Below are 22,979 nucleotides of genomic sequence, written 5' to 3' on the forward strand. Positions count from 1 at the left end.
AAAAAAAAAAAAAAAAAAAGGGAAAAAAGAATGGAAAAAGGAAAGAGGAAGATGAAAGGGAGGTTGAGAGAGGGAAGAAGAGGAAGGAAAACAGACAGGCATACCAACTAATGAATAAACAAAGACAGAAAAAATAAAAAAGACAAAAACATATAGACAATCATACAAACAAACAAAAACCCCTGTTAGTGTACTCTCCCTCAAAAATTTCCATGTAATATACAGAAAGTCTAAAAAAAAAAAAAATTAGAATAACAGAAACAAAGCAAGTACAAAAATGTAAACAAGAACAGAAGGAGAGAAGAAAACAGGCTAAAACGAAAAAAAAAACAAAACAAAACCACAAGAAAAAAAATTACTCTCCCTGGCAGCTTCTGTGATTCCAGGTTACTTTCAGGCCTCTGCCTTAGGGAGCGGCTCTGGTCTCCAACCCCTCCCCTCCACTCTCAGTGCAGGCTGCTAGAGTTGCTCTCAGCATGGGTCAGATGCCCCCACTGACTGCTGTGGGAGGAGGATGGATCAGATCTGGACTCACCCTACCAGCTGCTGCTGCTGCTATCGAGTCTCCCACACGGATCTAACGTGTCTGGGCCTGTTCCGGTGTGGGGGAGGGGCACCTGTCTCTCCAAGTCTGATGAGATCATAGCCTCTGGGTCCCGAGGGAGCGGCTGGGCGGAGCCAAGCGGGGCAACGCAATTCTCTGCCCGGTCCCAGGACTGAGAAGATGGTGCTCGCAGTTGGCGTTTCATCACTGGCCTTGGGGCTTTATTCCAGATTTCCGCTACCTGCCTTCTCATCCGAGGTCTGCTGCTACAGGTGATGGTGCGGGCCGGGTGCGGTGCTGAGGGGCAGCTGTTCCCTGCTGCCTCCTCTCAAGAGAACCCTGGGAACGGCAGACGATCCTGCCTGCCGGGGCTCGAATCTCAGGGCGGCGGGGGGTTGTAGTCACCTCCGGAGGAGAACCCTGGGCGCATGAACCCAGGTCTCCCCTCGGACGGACTTTCACTTTCCCACCAGCACACACCCCCTCACGCAGAGGGTCTTTGGACACTCGCTCTTGCAGAGACTCTCTCAGTCCAGCCTGCTCCGTCACCATCTTGTCTGGCTGGAGATCACTTAGTTGTTGTGTGTTTTTCTTTTAACTTTTTTTATAAGCTTCTTCTAAAATATTTTGTTTCAAAGTAGTCGATGGACAAAATTCAAGAACCTAAGCCTGGTAAAAAACCTTCCACATATTCAGGTTAATACTTGAGCCTTGTGTCTCAGAAATCATGAGAAATTCTGTCCTGTGCATTTTAAATGTTCTGTTCAAACTGTATCTTCCTGAATAAACAGCTGTGCAGAAGAGTGTTTCAACCTCAGTAGTACATTAGAATCACCTGTAATATTTTTAAAATACTGTGTCTGAATCCAAACTGGATGGGAAGTGGAGCTAGGAATATATAGTGTTCAGAGTATCCCAGGCGACTGTAGTGTGTAGGCATGTTTGAGAGCCAGTGGTCTAGATATTCTTTATTTTTTAGTTCCACTTTCTTTTCTTTATCTTTTTATTTTTGAGTTGGAGTCTCACTCTGTCGCCCAGGCTGGAGTGCAGTGGCACGTTCATAGTCACCTGCTGGGCTCAGGCAATCCTTTCGCTTCAGCCTTCCAAGTAGCTAGAACCGAAGGTGCACACCACCATGCCTGGCTGATTTTTTGATGTATTGTAGAGACAAGGTCTCGCCAAGTTGCTCAGGCTGGTCTTGAACCCCTGGGCTCAGGCAATCTTCGCACCTCTGCCTCCCAAAGTGCTGGGGTTACCAACATGAGCCACTGTGCCCAGCTTATTTCCATTTTCTGTTTGAAATGCCCTAGGTAAAAGGAATAGGTAGTTTATAGTTGTTTTTTTCTTCTTAATATTAAAATAACTACCAGTGGATTGCCAAGACATTCTTTAGAAAGAGTGAATTTTTTAAGTTTAAAAACAAATGTTTTGCTTTTTATTAATAGAATATGGCTTGGGGATCTCCTTGGAAAAATCATTTAATATCTCTGGACCTGCTTTCTCTCCTATAAAATAAGGGAGTAAGACCAGGTGGTGACTTCCAATTACTTTCTAGACCTTGTCTTCTCTAATGGAAGTATGATTTGTTTTTCTAATTTAAAAATTTTCAGCTTGATTTCTGACATATGTGGCATTATGTTCTGTTTCTGCATTATCATATTATGTTCGTATTCAGCCTTTTAAAATTTTTATTTCAAAGTGGCTTGCTAGTATTTGGTATCTCTGGAATATCGATCTCAATACTGTGATAGGTAATAGGTATTAAATAAATACTTTAATCAAATTTCTGTGATTCTAGCTCTGTCTTTAAAAAAAATTCTATGATAAAATTTTTTCCACATAGTTTAAAATGAAAACTTTGTAATCAAAGTTTTATGTTGAGTTATTTTGGAGATGTGAACTTAGAACCTTTATAATTAAATTAGAACACATGTCAAAATATACATTTGCTTAGTAGCTTACATATATTATTCGATTCTATTCTCTTAAAGTAGGTGTATGCATGTTAACACAGTTCCCCACAGAAATTGCTTGACCATATATATGTTGTCATTACTGTTCTCATTTTATTTGATATTTGCTAGACTTGGTAGAACTTCTTCACTAAATGAAATGTGATCTGGGCTGGGCACAGTGGCTCAAACCTGTAATCCCAGCACTTTGGGAGGCCTAGGCAAGAGGATTGCCTGAGCCCAGGGGTTAGAGACCCGCCTGAGCAACCTGGTGAGACCTGTCTCTACAATATATCAAAAAATTAGCTGGGTGTGGTGTCGCACACCTATTGTTCCCGCTACTTGGAAGGCTAAGGCGGAAGGATTGCCTAAGCCCAGCAGGTCGACATTGGGGTGTCTGTGAGCATGCCACTACACTCCAGCTTAGGCAACAGAGTGACACTGACTCAAAAAAAAAAAAAAAAAAAGCAATGTGATCTGACACTTAGAAGTAAAAACATATATGTTTGCTTTTTAATTCCAAAGGCCAGGAACTCATAATAAACAGATATATACAATCTGAGTTGGCTATGTTCTTGGAAACTCAATTATGTAAGATGAGAATGAGAAGTACAAAGCTGAGTTATAGCATCTATAATCTATATGACTTTTTTGAGATATATGAGAAGGGACCCAAAAAACCCTGGAATTATCTTGTGGCGGATGGGCTCCTTACAATACAGGCTTCCCCTGCTAGGTAAGTGTTCTAGGAACCCATTGGCATCAGTGTTCCGGCCAGCATTGTTTTGAGAGGCTGCATTTACCTCATTGAATTTTTTTTCCTTTTGAGATTTTTTTCAAGACCTTTGCCCGTTTCATGATAGATGGTTTTATGAGGGCACCTGCCCATACGGCGCTGAGTGTTCAGTAGTTTTTAGCCAAAAATGGCATGACCCCTGCCCCAACCTCCCTAATTCACCTGATCTTGCCCAAGAGATTATTTTTTTGATTCCCCAATGAAAAAAGTTTTCAAAGGGAAACATTTTGCTGATGTGAAGGAGGTGAAACAAAATATGGCAGGAGTCTAAAAGACATCAAAATTGACAAGTTCAAAAACTATTCTTAGCAGGGGAAAAAGTATCTCAACAGGTGTATTGCATCAAATGGAGAGTACTTTGAAGGTGACTGAAGTTTATTTTATTTATTTATTTATTTATTTATTTATTTTAAAGGTGACTGAAGTTTAAACATGTAGTAATAAGTACATAATTTTTTATAAAGAAATTCTGGGCTTTTCGGGGTCCCCTCTCATATATTAGGTGGCTTTACTTTTTTTTAATTAAAATGCTTCAATGCCTTTTGCTAATGTCTTCAGATTTTGAGGTGACTAATTTGTATAATAATTTTGAGCTTTAGTTTTATATGTCAGAAAACGAAGGTAAGGCTCTTGAATTTTTTTAGCAGAACACCAGCGTGATATGTCATATTTTTATTATACTTAAGAATTTATATTGTAGGATAATGTAGTTTAGGTGCATGTTTGAATAATTTAGATTATAGATTTGCATGTATTGTACGATCATATTAATGAAGTCTTTTTTTGTTGTTTTTTTCAAAGCTGAAACCATCATTTTTCCCTTAAATGTGAAAGCTATCCAAATATATGTCCTCAGTCTTTTTAGTCTGTCTCCTCCTGATCCCCAGCACTTAAATAATACTTAGTTGAGTGACATTAAAATGATTCATGTCATTTTAAATACTTGAATTCTTTAAATTAAAGCACGTCATTGAGTGGCATTTAGCAATTTTAACAGTGTCCAGTATCAAACATTTTAGGAGAGGAAAGAACAGTAACACATCCAATGGAAACTGATGGCATTTCAGGAGGCAGAAGGTAATTATTCACATTAGAGTGTTTTAAGTTTGAGTAATATTTGGTCTTGGCCAGCCTTGGTACCCTGGAGCTGAAGCATGTAACACTCAGATGGTTCATGAAAGCTGGCTTGGAGAAATGCGTCAAGGCCATAACTCCCTGTTGGGTGCTTTACCACACTGACCTTGGGTTCTGATTGGTAAGCAATCGATTGTAGGATACAGAAAGAGGAACTATTAGCACCCTGACAGAGGCATCTCTTTTTATATCTACTACTGCCAGTGTTAGCTGCACTGTATGTCTTTTTTGTTGTTATTAATCCTTTGCTTTTTATTTTTAAAAATTATTTTGTATTTTGTTTTAAAGATGTGGGGTATGATTCAGAATTAGGTATACATGTGGACACTGTACAAGTAATGTTTGGCCTCCCTTTGGTGTCCCCACTTTGCCTGGTTTGAGATCAGGTACCCTTATTGATGTGGTCCCCCATACCCACCCCAGCAGTGTCCTGCTACTGCCAATTCCTTTCTTATAGTATTATGATAAGTGGTCAGGGACCGCTTATGCATGATGCACAGTGTTTCTAATGGTAAAGGAGGTACAGTATTTGTTATTTATAGGTGAGGCTGCCACATAGTTTAGATGCAATTAGACAGATCTTTATGATAGTACTTAGCAAGAGAGCAGACCTTACCACAGAACAGAAATCAAATAGCTTCACGTTTCGTAAAAGACTGTATTCCCGCAGATACATGACATCCACTTCTCTTTCTAATAAATTTTTAATTATTTTAGTTAAGCCTCTTATGGCTATATTTATGGCTTCTTGATGAAGAAGTAGTGTAATTGGTGCTGCTTATTTGAAACCTTGTTGTAACTTGTTCCTTTTTAAACTGTCACTTATTTTTTTTTAAACTTTGAATTAACACTGTTCTTTTTTGCCTGAACATAATCTAAGTTGAATCTGTGAAGGGATATTTATTCCATTATGGGAAAATAAGATATCTTGAAAGCCAAGTATTCCTGTGAAAAAACCGGTAGCTATAAGGATTTCTTGATATGAGGGGTTGGTATTAAAGGAATTCCCTTGAAATCACCACTTTTTTTTCCAATATGGAGAATTGTAACTTGGTAATTTTTTTAAGCTAATAAATATTGAAATGTTTATTTACATACATTTGCAGAAATGTTTCCTAAATTTACCGGCGTAAAGCAGAGTGATTCTCCTTCTAAAGAGAATGTAAAGGTAAATTAACTCTTTATTTATACCTCAGATTTTAGATGAATATATGTTGTAATTCACTGGTTTATAATAGTATTTTTATTTTATTTACATGAAAAAAGTTGTCACTATTTTTAGCTTATCAACTAAATGTTCAGAGATTTCTTCCTAAAGAAGATTTAATAAGCCGGGCTCAGTGGCTCAGCCTGTAATCCCGCGCCTTTGGGAGGCTGAGGTGAGTGGATTGCCTGAGCCTGCGGGTTCGAGACCCACCTGGGCAGTGAGACCTCATCTCTACAATAAATCAAAAAATCAGCTGGGCATGGTAGCGCGCGCCTGTAGTTCCAGTTACTTGGAAGGCTGAGGCGGAAGGATCACTGGAGCCCAGCAGGTCGAGGCTGCGGTGGCCAGGAGCGGCCACTGCACTCCAGTCTGGGTGACAGAGTGAGACTCCAACTCAAAAAAAAAAAAAAAGATTTAATAGAGAAACTAGCTGGCTTCATTCTCTAGCAAAATACAATGGTTACTTAAGTCAAATACAAATTCTAGAAGCTTCAGTTTATGCTAAGAATCTGAATACAGAGGAATGGCCTTGTTACCCCAGTGTGTCCATAGTACCGTGTATACAGTAAGGCAAAATATCTCAAAAAACATAGTAGGAGAATGGCATTTAAGGATTCTACAGATAAAGCTTACAGTCGCCAGCTATCAACTCTCTTTTTTTTTTCCCCCAAGGTTTCACTCTGTTGCCCAGGCTGGAGTGCAGTGGCACAATCATAGCTTTCTGCAGCCTGGACCTCTTGGGCTCAGGCAGTCTTCCCACCTCTGCCTCTCAAGTAGCTGGGACTTCAGGCATGTGCCACCACACCTGGCTAATTTTTTGATTTATTGCAGAGACAAGGTCTCGACATGTTGCCAAAACTGGTCTTGAAATCCTAGACTCAGGCAATTCTCTTGCCTTTGCTTCCCCAAGTACTGGGATTACAGTCATGAGCTACTGTGCCTGGCTAGTATTTATAACTTGTTTACAAAATGAAGTGAGGCTATATATTACCAAAGGGAAGGACAGGTCACACAGGAAATAATGTTTAAAATGGGTTTTAAAAGATGGGAAGAAATCATTAGCATTGACATACAGATTAGGGATTTATTTTTTAAAACAAGTGATAGGGCTGGGCGCAGTGCAGTGATTCATGCCTATAATGCCAGTACTTTGGGAAGTCAAGGGGAAAGGATTGCTTGAGCCCAAGGGTTCGAGACCAGCCTGGGCAACTTGGCGAGACCGCATCTCTACAATAAATCAAAAAATTAGGTAGGTGTGGTGGCGTGCACCTGTAGTTCTAGCTATCTGGAAGGCTAAGGTGAAAGGATCGCCTGAACCCAGCAGGTTGAGGCTGCAGTAGCCGTGAGCATGCCACTGTCCTCCAGCCTGGTCAACAGAGTGAGATTCCAACTCAAAAAAATAAAAGAAACAATAAAACAAGTAATAGAATGAAGAGAGGGAAATAAAAAGCACAACAAGTGTATTCAGAGAACTGTGGAAGCAGAAGGTAATTGTAAGGGATTAGATGGCTTGGCATATACAATAGAGAGGGCTTTGAACCCGAAGCAAGGAGTTAATATTAATTTGGTAGGCAGGACTGAGCTCTCAAAGGGCTCTTCTCCCTGTTCCTTTTGAACAGGAAGAACATACGGATGCTCTGTCTTGCTAAAGGTATTAGCAGAATAAAAAAATTATCTCAAATTATGGAAGAACTCTGGAAGCATTCTCAATACACAGGATGCAGAATGCCACCTTCATGGTCTGTTTGTAACCAAAGTTTTTTCAGTTTCACTCACTGAGGAACAAAATGCCCATTTTGATAAAAGAAGGTCTATATTAATCAACAAGTTCCTGAATGAATGTATATATTTCTGTAGTTTGTTTTTTTTTTTTCCCTGTCATAACCTGAGCATTTGACTTTAAGCTTTGGGATTGGGTCTACATTGCTGTTGAGGTAGACATTCCTATCGCATTTGTTTTATTCAGACTTGCATTAGGTGTTATTCATATACTTGTCTATCTCACTCACCCCCCAAGACCCCTTGTTAGACGGAGAAAGAAGGCTGTCTTTTTTTTTTTTTGAGTAGGAGTCTCACTCTGTTCACCCAGACTGGAGTACAATGGAATGATCATGGTTCACCACAACCTTAACCTCCTGAGCTCAGACAATCCTTCTGCCTTAGCCTCCCAAGTATTTGGGACTACAGGTGTGCACCTCCATGCCTGGCGAATCATTTGATTTTTTTGTAAAGATGAGGTCTTACTATGTTGCCAAAGCTAGTCTCAAACTCTTGGGCTCAACCATTCCTCCTGCCTTGGCCTCCCAAAGTGCTTGGATTATAGTTGTAAGCCACTGTGCCCAGCCATGAGTGATTCTTTAAAAGGCTAAATCTCACTGGGTGATGTAATCCCAGCACTTTGGGGGGCAGAGGTGAGAGGATTGCCTGAGCCCAGGGTTTCGAGACCAGCCTGGGCAACTTGGCGAGACCTGATCTCGACGATAAATCAGAAAATAAGCCTGGCATGGTGGCATGTACCTGTGGGTCCAGCTACTTGGAAGGCTGAGGTGGAAGGATCACTTGAGCCCAGCAGGTAGAGGCTATGGTGGCTGTCTCTAGATTTGGTATAAAAATCTGGGTTGTTTTGCTTTGTTTTGTTTTTTTCCTGAGTCAGAGTCTCACTCTGTCACCCAGGCTGGAGTGCAGTGGCACACGGCCACTGCTGCCTCCAACTGCTGGGCTCAGGTGATCCTTCTGCCTCAACCTTCCAAGAAGTTGGAACTACAGGCGCATGCTACCATGCCCGGCTAGTGTTTCTTGATTCATTGTAGAGATGAGGTCTCGCCAAGTTGTCCAGGCTGTTCTCAAACCCGGGGGCTCAGGTAAATCCTCTTTCCTCCATCTCCCCTGAAAGTTCAGTGTTTATTTTTGGTGATCACAGGAAAACTTTTAAAAATTAATAGCACTGTTTAATGACATACATGTAAATCTATGTGTAAGTGTAACTAAAATCACTGGCTTTGACTAACTCAGCCTCTTATAAGCCATTTGATGTCCAAACTGCTCTTTTAAAATCTGTTTTCACATCTATAAGATAGAGCTAATTATACCTTAGAGGTTTGAATAAATATGGTATTCAAAAGGTAACAGTAAATTACGTTCTTGCCTCTTTTGTTTCTGTTCTCTTTGTTACACTTCCTGTGTGGTTAAAACTATGAATCACTTTATTTGACTTTGTCTCAGCAGATACAGCATTCTGTGCAAGATACGGCCTCTGCTAAGACTCCCCCTGTTCATCAGACCACACGTTCGTGTGTAATACCACCTAATCGTCACCAGCTAGCATTCAGTTACCAAGAAATACAACATTTACAGACTGTGAAAAACACTTCACCTTTACAAATTCTGCCTCCCTCAGGTAAGAAATGAACAAATAAACAACTGTGATTGAGATACTGTTTTGACTTCTAAACCGATACTATATGAAAATGCTACAGTCATCTTAAATATCTGGGAAATACTGAAAATCATAACTTGTAAATTCCAGATTAGAAATAATTAATGATGCACAGTGTTAGAAATTATTTGCTTTATACGCCTAGGCACTCAAATGACATTTGAAAGATAGAAAATTATACTCACATATGCAGTTCACACCCAATTTACTTACTTTCTTTTTATTTTATGTTGTTTTTTTGTTTGAAATAGAGACAAGATCTCACAGCATTGCCTAGGCTCGTCTTGAGTTTCTAGGCTCAAGCAATTTTCCCAGCTTGGCCTCCCAAACTGCTAGGATTACAGACGTGAGCCACCACACCCGGCTCCAATTTACTTTCATATAAATACAAACATCAGGAAATGCTGCTTTCAATTCCATGACAGCGACGTGGGGTTAGAAAGGTAGGATGGAATAAGGAAGAGATTCAGAAATTCTATAGGTAAAGGAATGAACTTTATCTGTATAAAAGTTGACAGTTAAGGAAATCTGGGCTACGAATACTTGCCTAGTGGTGGTTCCTATTTACCAAAAACATCTCCTAAAACTGGCTAAATTTTTTATTTTTAGATCTGTCTGTTCTTGTCAGAAGTGAAGGGATTACCTGTATCAAATTGGTCCTCCTGGGGCTGGAAGGACATGTGTGGCACAAAGGACACTTCTATGGTATTAAGGAGCTCAGCCTAGAGAGTGCCTTGACCTTGAGACATGGCTATTTAGGTCTAGATCAGAGGCAGGTGTGAATATGCCTTGTCCCCTAGGCTGATTCCTTGGCCTCCCAAGGGCAGAGGTATCTCCCAAGCAGAATAAATGTCTTTCTTTTTTCCTAATTTAAAAAATTGTTCTGTACACACACACACACACACATATATTTTTTTGGAGTTGGAGTTTCACTCCGTCGCCCAGACTAGAGCGCAGTGGCCGCTCCCGGCCACCACAGCCTCAACCTGCTGGGGCTCTGGCGATCCTTCCGCCTCAGCCTTCCAAGTAGCCAGAACTACAGGCACACGCTACCATGCCCGGCTGATTTTTGATTCATTGTAGAGATGAGGTCTCGCCAAGTTGCCCAGGCGGGTCTCGAACCCGCGGGCTCAGATAATCCACTCACCTCAGCCTCCCAAAGGCGCAGGATTACAGGCTGAGCCACCGAGCCCGGCTTCATATATATATTTTGTTGCTGTTGTTGTTGAGTTAGTCTCACTGTGTCGTCTAGGCTGGAGTTTAGTGGCATACTCATGGCTACCGCAGCCTTAGCCTGCTGGGCTCAGGTGATCCTTCCACCTCAGCCTTCCAAGTAGCTGTAACTACAGGCACATGCCACCATACCCAGCTAATTTTTTAAATGTATTGTAGAAAGGAGGTCTTACCAAGTTGCCCAGACTGGTCACAAACTCCTGGGCTCAGGCAATCCTGTAATCTCTGCCTCCCAAAGTGCTGAGATTACAGGCGTGAGCCACCATGCCTGGCCCAGAGAGAAGTTTTGATCCTCTGTTGTTGCCAGTAGCTCCCTACTATTCTGTGTTTGAATATTGCATTTTGTCATTAACTAAAGTTTTAGCTCTTCATTGTGGGGAAGAGAATGGAGAACAAGAGAAAAATACCTAAGGTTACACTGGAGGGCATTCCAGGAAGAAGAATAAACATTCAAAGTGCGAAATATTTATATCCATTTTCTCTGGAGGTATATTTTCAGGATACTTGGAGAGTAACTGAAGATATGGGAGCTATAGGTTATGATTAATTGCCTCAAATACCACCTCTATATTTGGGCATTTTGTGTACAACAAAAAAGAGCTTCATATAGGAAGCATAATCAGATTTCGTTAGGAAGTCATTGTCTCTTACTATGTGGAAGATGGATCGAGATGAGAATAATCTGACGTCATTAGGACCAAGTAAGGAAGCTGAGTGCTATAGTTGAGGAAATAAGTTATTATGACTAAAATTAATGCAGCGAATATAGAAAGGATGTGAATATATTAGATGTTCTATGGCAGATGATAGATTTTGTGAGAATGAATGACTTACCAGGAGATCAGAAAATAGTTGGACTGAAAATAGGGTAGGAGGTGGGCTGGATATGTTGGCTCACACCTGTAATCGCAGCACTTTGGAGAATGAAGGCAGAGGATTGCTTGAGGCTAGGAGTTCTTGACCAACCTGGGCAACATACTGAGACCTCTTATCCACAAAAAAATCAAACTTTAGCCAGGCACAGTGGCATGCACCTATAGTTCCAGCTACACCGGAGGCGGAGGCAGAAGGATCACCTGAGTCCAGGAGATCGAGGCTGGAGTGAGCCGTGAGTTTGTCACTGCACTCCAGCCTGGGTGACACAGTGAGATCCTGACATGAAAACAACAAAAAAAGAAAAGAATATAGACAGTTGATTTTGGAAATGTTTGAGATGCTACAGAATATCTCATTGGAAGCATAAAATTAGAAATAGTTTTCTGGGTATACAGGAATTATAACTGAGAAATCATCAGTATGTAGAAGCTATTTGAAACCATGCAAATGCATGAAAACACCCAGGTATACGTGCAGAGCAGGAAGAGAAAAGTTTAAGGACAAAAGTCTAAGAAACAAAATCCCATCGGGAAAAATGGAAAAAAAATAAGTTAAAAGAAAAGGTAATCAGAGATAGGAAAGGAAGGAAAAATGGTGAAACAGAGCCCAGGAATATAGATTTTTTACAAGGAAATCATCAAGAGGATCACATACTGCACAGTATCTAATTAGGATGAGAAATGAAGAGAGGAGATTAACTTGGCAATGTGAGAATTTTAACTTTTGCAGATTTTTGGTAGTTATTGTGATTGGGGCAGAAGCCAGAATTTTGTAAGCTGAGAAGTAATGGAACTGAATGTAGTTAATATAAATTATTCTTTCAACAAGTTTGTTGGTAAGGAGGATGGGAAGATAGTTTTGGCTTTAATAGGAAGATAGATTTTTTGGAGTGCAAGAGGCTGTTTTGTTTTTTGAATTTTTGAGTCAGAGAGGTTGGAAGCAGAGTAGGAAAAAGCTTCTGTTTCCAGTAGGATATGCTTGTAAAAGGATGGTAGGGATAACCTTTCTCTTGAAAATTTCACAAATTCAGTGAAAAGCAATGGTAAGAATGCTGTCGAGATGTCTCTTGTTTCCATCTAGAAAGACACCCTATCTGTGAAAAGTCAGGCTTGTAGTACTCACATCTTCAGTAAGGATCAGTTTATTGTATCAGTTTATTTATTCTGATTGCACTTATGTGATGCCCATGAGGAATGCAATGTGTAGAGGGAACACTTGGATGATGCTGGAGAGGCTGTTCTGCATTTAGCAAGTTTTTCAGAACCAAAGTGGTTTACATTTGCCAACTGTAGGTGGCGATATGCCCAAGGGAAATTGCAGATGCACGTAAGCTAGAAAATGTATGTAGACATTTTCTTTTCTGGAGTTAAATCTCAGCGGAAATAAATGTTTTGCCAACTCTTACCTTAAATTTAAATGATTAAAGTAGTGGAAAAAAATTTTTTTTTTTTTTGAGTCGGGATCTCTCTGGCGCCCAGGTTGGAGTGCAGTGGCATGCTCAGAGCTCCACTATCTGGGCTTAGGTGATCCTTCTGTCTCAGACTCCCAAGTTGCTGGGACTACAGGTTCATGCCACCATGACTGCTAATTTTTTGGTTTTTGTAGAGAAAAGGTCTCACTATGTTTCCCAGGCTGGTCTCGAACTCCCAGGCTCAAGCAAGCCTCTTGCTTCAGTCTCCTAAAGTGCTGGGATTACAGATGTGAGCTACTGCACCCAGCTTAAAGTAGTAAGTTTTTATGTTACACTTTTCTTCTTATTTGAAAAATAGTTTGACAAACTATTAGAGTACATAAAAGATTTGAGAAATTGAATTTTTAAGTGTTACAGGTTGACATCAACGTCCCCCCAGTCATCTTCACAATAAATGGAAGGTGTTTAATTTTTTTCCTCATAAATTGAAGTTTTTAGCCACAAAAGATTACTAACCTTATAATGTACCTTTTCCCTGTCTTATTAAAATCTTCACTGAATTGTATTGAATTTTCTTTTCATTTTTTTGACTTAGAGTCTCACTCTGTTGCCCAGGCTGGAGTGCAGTGGCATGCTCATGGCCACTGCATCCCCGACCTGCTGGGCCCAGGTGATCCTTCTGCCTCACCCTTCCAAGTAGCCGGAACTTCAGCCACATACCACCATGCCCTGCTAGTTTTTTGTTTTTTTTTTTGAGTTGGAGTTTCACTCTGTCGCCCAGACTGGAGTGCAGTGGCCGCTCCCAGCCACCACAGCCTCCACCTGCTAGGCTCCGGCGATCCTTCCGCCTCAGCCTTCCAAGTAGCTGGAACTACAGGCACGCGCTACCACGCCCAGCTAATTTTTGATTTATTGTAGAGATGAGGTCTTGCCAAGTTGTCCAGGCGAGTCTCAAACCCGCAGGCTCAGGCAATCCTCTCACCTCAACCTTCCAAAGTGCTGGGATTATAGGTGTGAGCCACTGCGCTGGACCTGTATTGAATTTCCAACAACAAAAAAATTATGCTGTTATACCAATATGCATTCACAATGGCAAATAAAAAAGGCAAATCAATAAATTTTCCATCTCATAGGAGAAATAAATAACTGGTATATAAAATAATAATAAGCAGCCGGGCTCGGTGGCTCAGCCTGTAATCCTGCGCCTTTGGGATGCTGAGGTGAGTGGAATGCCTGAGCCCACGAATTTGAGACCCACCTGGGCAGGCGAGACCTCATCTCTACAATAAATCAAAAAATTAGCTGGGCGTGGTAGCGTGCGCCTGTAATTCCAGCTACTCGGAAGGCTGAGGCGGAAGGATCACTGTAGCCCAGCAGGTCAAGGCTACGGTGGCCGGGACCGGCCACTGCACTCCAATCTGGGTGACAGAGTGAGACTCCAACTCAAAAAAAAATGAAATAAAATAAAATAATAATAAGCCCAAAAGGAAGCAAAAATAAAATTTAAGGAGATGAGAAAAGCAGAATTATCTTTGGCAAATACTTTATTTTATTTTACAGAATAAGTATCATTTGAGCTAGATATTGGAGAAAAAATAAGACTTCTATACATGCCTAGGACGAAAGGACTTTTGAATAGAGGGAATAACATGAATATAAAGGCATTTAGAGCTAATAATTCAGCATGATTACAGATTTGGTTGGATAAACAAGAGTGTGGGGAAATAATTTAGAAATGTGGAAAAGGCTCAGGTCACTTAAACCTCGAAATCTAGATTCCTTGGACTTACTGGTATAGTTAGTGGGAAGCCAAGGAGGTCTTTTTGTGCTAAGGGTGTGCTTCAAGACCATCAGTCAGCCCATATTAAGAGGATGAGCTAAGGGAAAGGGGCACAGAGACAGAGAAGGAGGAAACCAACTGGGCTGCAGCAACAGTGGAGAAGATGAAGTGATGGACTGGAAAGAAGGAAAAGGGAAAAGCTGGACAATTGCAAGGGTATGACAAGTCCCCAACCAAGAGTATCCCAGAGTTAAGACACCTCAAAAATTAGTCACTTAGTTCTCATACTGTCTGAACTGGAAGGAAAAAAATCAAATTCTGGGTAAGAGGACATATCTTCATCACTCTATTCTAAACGTGTTCATGCAGGTGATTCTGAACAGCTCCCAAGTGGCCTGTCTGTGACGCATCCACCTGATGATAACGGCACATTGGCGTTACAGTCTGAATATCATGTTCCTGCACAGAAGGTAAAAGTCATGTTATTTTTTCTCACAAATTTTGAAGGGACTTAAAATTGGATCTGGAAGTGGTACAAGAGTTTTGTTTTTTAATTTCACCAAGGACCTTTCTTTCTAGAAGCAATAATGGTATTATAAGTTTGAAAATAGTTATGCTTTTATAATAAGATACATGAATTAAAGTTTTAAGGAGCTAAGCCTTTTTTGAAACCAGGATATTTTTTAATGACAGAAACTGCAAACACAAAAGAAGCTAAGTAAAAGCCTTATGTTCACTTTGAAATGGAAATATCTACTTGAAATGGAGAGTACTGACAATCGCACTCAAAGAGAAGGGAATGAGGAGGCCTGTAGCAGCCACTGATTCATAGCAGCCCTGACTTCCTGCCCAGCACACATGGCCAGTTCCTTAATTAGGCCCCAGTTCTACTGCCTAGAAATGATCTACCATCGTTTTTGGTTCTGTCATTTGTACTCTTTTTCTTCCATCTTTCTTTTATTAATAAGTCTTTTTTTTTCTTGAGGTGTAGTCTCACTCTGCTGCCCGGGTTGGAGTGCAGTAGCATGATCTCAGCCACCGCAGCTTCGACCTGCTGGGTTCAGGCGATCTTTCTGCCTCAGCCTCCCAAGTAGCTGGGACTCCGGGCATCCGCTACCATACTCAGCTAATTTTTATTTATTTATTGTGGAGATAAGGTCTCGCCATGTTGCCCCTGGGTTTGGGCAGTCCTCTGGCCTCAACCTCCCAAAGTGCTGGGATTACAGGTGTGAGTTACCGTGCCCAAGCGATCTTTTGTTTTTGAACAAATTTTGTCTTTTTTCAGTTCAGTTTGGTATTATTTTTAAAAAAATATTGGTAGCCGGGCTCAGTGGCTCAGCCTGTAATCCTGCGCCTTTGGGAGGCTGAGGTGAGTGGATTGCCTGAGCCTGCGGGTTCGAGACCCACCTGGGCAACTTGGTGAGGCCTCATCTCTACAATAAATCGAAATGAGCCGGGCATGGTAGCGCGTGTCTATAGTTCCAGCTACTTGGACGGCTGAGGCGGAAGGATCACCGGAGCCCAGCAGGTCGAGGCTGTGGTGGCTGGGAGCGGCCACTGCACACCAGTCTGGGCGACAGAGTGAGACTCCAACTCAAAAAAAAAAAAAAAATTGGCAACTTCTTGTGTATCAAGTTATAATGCAATGCCCTAGACAAAATCAAGCAATTCAAACAAGCTCTTCTATACCTTGGGATTTCTGAAATCTATAGTGACATACCTATAAGATTCTTAGAAAGTTTATTAATTAAGAGAGCTGGTCTATAAGTTTTCACTCTTATGGTCCCTAGAAAGCTTTGTGTAGCTGAGACAGTCCATGAGATACCACCTTAAGTCTTACTGTACTCTGAACATGGAGTTTTATGTTCCACCCTTGATTTCTTTATGTTTAAACTATAGCTTAGCTATGTGAACATTATGTTCCATATGAACATTAGGATTTTTTTTTCCAATTCTGTGAAAAATGACATTGGTAATTTGATAGGAATTGCATTGCATCTGTAGATTGCTTTGGGAAGCATTATGGTCATTTTACGGTACTCTTCCAGTCCACGAGTATAGGATGTTTTCCCATTTGTTTACATCATCTATGATTTCTTTCATCAACGTCTTGTAGTTCTTCTTGTAGAGATCTTTCACTTCCTTGGCTAACTGTACTTTTTTGTGTTGGCTGTTGTAAATGAGATTGCATTCTTGATTTGGTTCTCAACTTGAACATTGTTGGTGTAAAGAAATAATCCTGATTTTGGGCCAGGAGCAGTGGCTCACACCTACACTCCCAGCACTTTGGGATTCTCCTTCCTCACCACGGAGGGCCAAGTTAACTCCTAGACAGGGCCATTAGACCTGTGCTGCCCAGATGGCAGCCTCTGTCACATTTGGATGCTGCACACTAGGTATGGCTGTAGAGGAGCTGGGGAACTCAACGTTAACACGTGTTTTTAATTAACTTAAATTTTAAAACAGACACAAATTAGTTTTGGAAGACTTAAGTGTGTTTGTCTTTAGAACAGCCTGGGTTATATATAACTTTTTCATTGTTTTTTTTCTTGAGTCAGAGTCTCACTGTTGCCCAGGCTGGAGTGCAGTGGCACACACTCGACCTGCTGGGCTCAAGTGATCCTTCCACCTCAGCCTTTCAAGTAGCTGGAACCACAGGTGTGCACCACCACACCAGGCTAATTTTTTTTTTTTAATTGTAGAGACAAGGTCTCACCAAGTTTCCCAGGCTGGTCTCAAACCCCTGGGCTCCACCTCCCAAAGTGTTGGGATTACAGGCATGAGCCACTGTTCCCAGCCTCTTTCTTTCTTTCTTTCTTCTTTTTTTTGGGGGGGGTTCAGAGTCTCACTGTGTCGCCCAAATTGGAGTGCAGCGGCATGAACCTGGCTCACTGCAGCCTTGACCTCCTGGGCTCAGGCAATCCTTCTGCCTTAGTCTTCCAGGTAACTGGGACGACAGGCACACACCACCACGCCTGGCTAAGTTTTTGATTTTTGTTAAGACAAGGTCTTGCTATATTGCCCAGCCTGATCTAGAGCTACTGGGTTCAAGTGATTCTCCTGCCTTGTCCTCCCAAAGTTCTGGAATGACAGGCATGAGACACTGCACCTGAGCCATAACTACTTTTCCAACTGTAAATTTTATGAAATCTAATTACAGATGAATTATTTCTAATTAGAATTTAGCATTTGAATTGAAGTGTGCTACAAACATGAATATCAATTTGGATGACTTAGTATGAAAAAAATATAAAATGTTTTAAGTCTTTTATATTGATTGCATGTTGAAATGATGATAATGCTTTGGATATATTTGGTTAAATAAAACGTATCAATATTAAATTCACTTAAAGCTTTTTAAAAATGTGGTTACTAGAAAATTTAAAATTACATATATTTCTATTAGGTAGTACATCTTAACCATGGTATACCATATTTAAGAACAGCAGTGGCCAGGCGTGGTTGCTCAAGCCTGTAATCCCAGCACTTTGGGAGGTCAAGGGGAGGGTATTGCCTGAGACCACGGGTTCAAGAACAGCCTGGGCAACTTGGTGAAACCTCATATCTGCAATAAATCAAAAAATTAGCCGTGTGTGGTGGTGTGCACCTGTAGTTCTGGCTACTTGGAAGACTGAAGCAGAAGGATCGCTGGAGCCCAGTGGGGTTGACACTGGGGCAGCCATGAGCGTTCCACTGTACTCCAGCCTGGGCAACAGAATGAGACTCCAACTCACAAAAAAAAAAAAAAAAAGAACAGTAACATTTACTTTTCTTCTTCTTTCTTTATTTCCATAAAAAGGAAAGGCATGGCTGTGTCAAAGGGTTTGGAACAAACTCCATGCCATTCTTAGGGCATAATATTTTATTTGCCTCTTAATAATAATTTGTATATTTGCTTGATTTTCCCTATAGGTTCATAAATACCTTTTTCTTTTTTTTTCTTTTTTTTTGAGTTGGAGTCTCACTCTGTCACCCAGACTAGAGTGCTGTGGCCGCTCCCGATCGCTGTAGCCTCGACCTGCTGGGCTCCGGCGATTCTTTCGCCTCAGCCTTCCAAGTAGCTGGAACTACAGGCGCGTGCTACCACGCCCGGCTAGGTTCATAAGTATCTTAATTACATTGAGTGACTTATTTATTTTTATATTCCCTGCCAGTTATCATGGAGTTAATATATATATATCTTAAATTAAATAAAATAATTAAATTCATTTAGATTAAATTGTATAATTGACAAGCATGCTACTTTAATTTGGTCTTAGATGAATAATTTAATTTAGATGATCAGTTATGTTTTCATATTTTTTTCTACAGGTACCTTTAACTTAAGTTTAGTAAAAGTACATGAAGGCTTTTAGAATCTTGATTTTATCTATTACTGTATTAAAAAAGTGTTTTCTTCCTTTCCTGACCTGGTTGACATCTATAGACATAGACTGAATCAAATATTTGTTTTAGGATATAAAGATTAAGAATGCAGACTCTTGGAAAAGTTTAGGCAAGCCAGTGAAAGCATCAGGTGTGCCAAAATCCTCAGATGAGCTCTTCAACCAATTTAGAAAAGCAGCCATAGAAAAGGAAGTAAAAGCTCGGACACAGGAACTTATACGGAAGCATCTGGAACAAAATACAAAGGAACCAAAAGCATCTCAAGAAAACCAGAGGTATGTAATTTACTGGATTAAAGGAGACTTGGGGAGGCATAGAAATGTATTTTGAATATATTAAATTTCTTATTTGACTGCGATTCAGCAGTTTAGTAGAACACACAGCAAATTGTAATTGCAAAAAGTACCTTTTTAAAGTATATCTATTTTGAAGAAGACAGAAATAATCAAGTGATTAAGCTAGTAAAGATACTAATACTGCCGGGCTCGGTGGCTCAGCCTGTAGTCCCAGCACTTTGGGAGGCCGAGGCAAGTGGATTGCCTGAGCCCACAAGTTCAAGACTAGCCTGGGCAACTTGGTGAGAACTCGTCTCTACAATAAACCAAAAATTAGCCAGGTGTGGTAGCACATATCTGTAGTTCCTGCTACTTGGAAGGCTGAGGGAGAAGCATCACCTAAGCCCAGCAGGTTGAAGCTGCGGTAGCTGTGAGCATGCCACTACACTCCAGCCTGGGCAACAAGAGTGAGACTCCAACTCCCCCCCCAAAAAGATACTAATATTACTAAATTATAAAGACATTATTTTACAGAAATTTTTTCCACTCTATATGTAAGAAGGTAGAGGTTTCCCTTGGTCACGGTTCTTTAAAACCATTTCTTTGTTGATATAGATTGCCCTATGTAAAATTTGACGCATCAAAAATAAAGCTTCAAAATAATATTATAGCATGTGACAATGGGTATCTAGTACATTCCTCATATTTGTTATTTAATAATGTACCTTTGAAATAAAAACATTTAAGGACCTTGAAGCCTCTATTTTTTTAAGGGACCTTGGAAATGGATTGACTATGGAATCTTTTTCAAGTAACATGCAAAACAAGTGCTGTAGCGAAGAGGAGAAAGGCCATCAACAGTCATTGGAAGCTCCAGATACATCCAAGCTCTGGCTGCCCAAAGACCGTAATTTAGCAAGGGAGAAAGAGCAGGAGCGGAGGAGGAGAGAGGCAGTAAGTGAACCTGAGTTGACTGAGTCTAACTAAAAGAGGAAAAATGAAGGCGGTGCGCGGTGGCTCACGCCTGTAATCCCAGCACTTTGGGAAGCCGAGGTGAGAGGATTGCCTGAGCCCATGGGTTCGAGACCAGCCTGGGCAACGTGGTGAGACCTCGTCTATACAATAAATAAAAAAAATTAGCCGGGCATGGTGGCGCGTGCCTGTAGTTCCAGCTACTTGGAAGGCTGAGGCAGAAGGATTGCCTGAGCCCAGCAGGTTGAGGCTGTGGTGGCCGGGAGCGTGCCACTGCACTCCAACCTGGGGGGGATGGAGTGAGACTCTGATTCAAAAAAAAGGAAAAAAAAAAAAAAGAGGAAATATGTAACAGAGCACTATCCCTTAAGTGTTCAAAGATGCATTTGGGGTAATTTTTCAGTGACGATGGAGTTACCTTTTTAGTGAATATTAAGTTCTAAAAAACCTTAAGATGCAAATTTATAGTCCAAAAAGGCAGGCATAATGCAGTAACAGAGTATCAATCCTTGTCTAAGCCAATGAGTTCGAGACCAGCCGGGTAACTTGGCGAGACCTTATCTCTACAATAAATTAAAAAAAAAAAATTAGCCAGCCATGGTGGTGCATGCCTGTAATTCCAACTACTTGGAAGACTGAGGTGGAAGGATCGCCTGAACCCAGCAGGTCGAGGCTCTGCCAGGGCCTTGAGCACACCACTGTACTCCAGCCTGGGCAACAGAATGAGACTCTTGACTCAAAAAAAAAAAAAAAAAAGTGTGAATCCTGCTACTACACTACATGAGTTAAAAATGATGGTTCTGCCATTTGTAGACTTTTGGATTATGGCAATTTATTTAAGCTCTCTCTGATTAATTTCCTCATCTGTAAAGAAAGAATAATGCCTATTGTGAAAGTGTAGTGAATTAACATGTATTAAGCACATACAAAAATGTCTGGCACAAAGGTGAAGTGACTTCTCACTTACTGCTATTGTGCTTGAAAAATCCATAAACCACCTATAAATTGTGGCCAAAAGATAAGCCATCTTTTTCCGTCAGCATTCTTCAGTTCACAGCTAGATTAAGAAGTTGACTTTCATTTAGGAGTCCTAATATACAGAAAATGAAATTTAAAAACTAGAACTGATTTCTTCTTTTATCCATGGATTAGAAGTGTTTAATTTAGTTTCCAAATATTTGAGAATTTTCTGATTCTAGCAGTTTATGCTAGTGATTTCTAATTTAATTCCATTGTCATCAGAGAACATGCAATGTCTGACTTGAATTTTTTGAGTTCTGACTTATTGGTGGCTTACTTTATGGCCTGTTGCCAGGTGGGGTGTGGCACAATGCACCACTACTAGAGGAACTTGAATCACTACTGAAGGGAACATCTGAGCGGCCAGTATAGTTTCAAAACAGAATTTATTAAAGAGAGAAACTTGCCAGGGAGGCATGGGCATCTTGGAGAAAGACCATTACTTTGCTTTTTATAAAAACTTCACATACTTTCTTTTTTTTTTTTGAGTTGGAGTCTCACTCTGTCACCCAGACTGGAGTGCAGTGGCCACTCCCGGCCACCACAGCCTCGACCTGCTGGACTCCGGCGATCTTTCTGCCTCAGTCTTCCAAGTAGCTGGAACAACAGGTGCACACTACCAAGACCGGCTAATTTTCTTTTTTGATTTATTGTAGAGATGAGGTCTCACCAAGTCGCCCAGGCGGGTCTCGAACCCGTGGGCTCGGGCAATCTACTCACCTCAGCCTCCCAAAGGTGCGGGATTACAGGCCAAGCCACCGAGCCCAGCTAAAACTTCACATACTTTCACAGTGATTATTATGGTAAAGCATCTGCTCCCAAGAGATTACCATCTCTGCACCTCTTATGAACTAAGAAGCAGGCTTTCCCAGAACACACACTTTGCCTTTGGCAGGAAACTTGGTAGGCTTTTAGTCATTATTAAACCATGAATTGTAAGGTGAGCTAATTACCATTTCCACACTTTGATAAGCTAAGGGGTGGGCTCGAATCTTTGCCTTCAACAAGAAACTTGATAGACTTCTAGTGATTATGATGTTAAACCATGAACTGAAAGGTTGGGCTGCACCATTTCTACACCTTGATGGACTTTTCTCTGATGAACTGGGGAGGTGGAGTGACCTGACAAGTCCACATACCAGCCCCAGGGTGATCAGGCCTGCAGAAAAGATATCTTAAACTTAAAAATGCCTCCAGGAAATTTATCTGTCTCTATCTAACATAAGTTAAATAACCTGCCTCAGTCTACCTTTGTAAATATTTTGTAAGTGCTTAAAAAAATGTGTATTCTGCTGTTGATGGAAAGCGTTTAATCAGACCAAGTTGCTTGATAGTGTAGTCCGAGTCGATTATAGCCTCACTGATTTTCTGCCCACTTTTTCCATCAGTTATTGAGAAAGGAACATTGAACTCGTGACTATATTATTATAGGTGTATCTTTTTTATCCTTGTAATTCTGCTGATTTTATTTTATATCTACAATAAATCAAAAAATTAGCCAGACGTGGTGGCACGTGCCTGTAGTTCTGGCTGCTTAGAAGGCTGAGGCGGAAGGATTGCCTGAGCCCAGCAGGTCGAGGCTGCAGTGGCCAGGAGCGTGCCACTACACTCCAGCCTGGGTGACAGAGTGAAGCTCCAACTCAAAAACAAAAAACAAAACAAAACAAAAAACCTTCCTTTTAGGCCAGGCTGGGTGGCTCAGCCTGTAATTCCAGCACTTTGGGAGGCTCAGGCGAGTGCATTGCCTAAATCCGGGGATTTGAGACCAGCCCAGGCAACTTGGCGAGACTTCATCTCTATAACAAATCAAAAATTACCCAGGTGTGGTGGCACATGCCTGTAGTTCCAGCTACTTGTAAGACTGAGGCAGAAGGATCACTGGAGCCCAGCAGGTGGACGCTGGGGTGGCCGTGAGTGTGCCACTGCACTCCAGCCTGGACGACAGAGTGAGACTCCA

The 22,979-nt window shown here is 41.1% G+C and overlaps 1 protein-coding gene across 1 annotated transcript in view; it reads left to right on the plus strand.

Moving 5' to 3' along the window:
• Positions 1-22,979, plus strand: part of BRDT (bromodomain testis associated) — an 80,451-nt gene that overhangs the window by 52,260 nt on the left and 5,212 nt on the right. The window contains exons 14-18 of the mRNA XM_021717687.1: positions 5,533-5,594; positions 8,859-9,030; positions 14,739-14,839; positions 18,825-19,030; positions 19,804-19,984. Coding sequence (XP_021573362.1) covers positions 5,533-5,594; positions 8,859-9,030; positions 14,739-14,839; positions 18,825-19,030; positions 19,804-19,984 — 722 coding nt within the window. The remainder of the gene's footprint in view (positions 1-5,532; positions 5,595-8,858; positions 9,031-14,738; positions 14,840-18,824; positions 19,031-19,803; positions 19,985-22,979) is intronic.

This window comes from Carlito syrichta, unplaced genomic scaffold (genome assembly GCF_000164805.1).
Source record: "Carlito syrichta isolate Samal-C Ts95f unplaced genomic scaffold, Tarsius_syrichta-2.0.1 Scaffold309922, whole genome shotgun sequence".
Classification (NCBI taxonomy): Eukaryota; Metazoa; Chordata; class Mammalia; order Primates; family Tarsiidae; genus Carlito; species Carlito syrichta.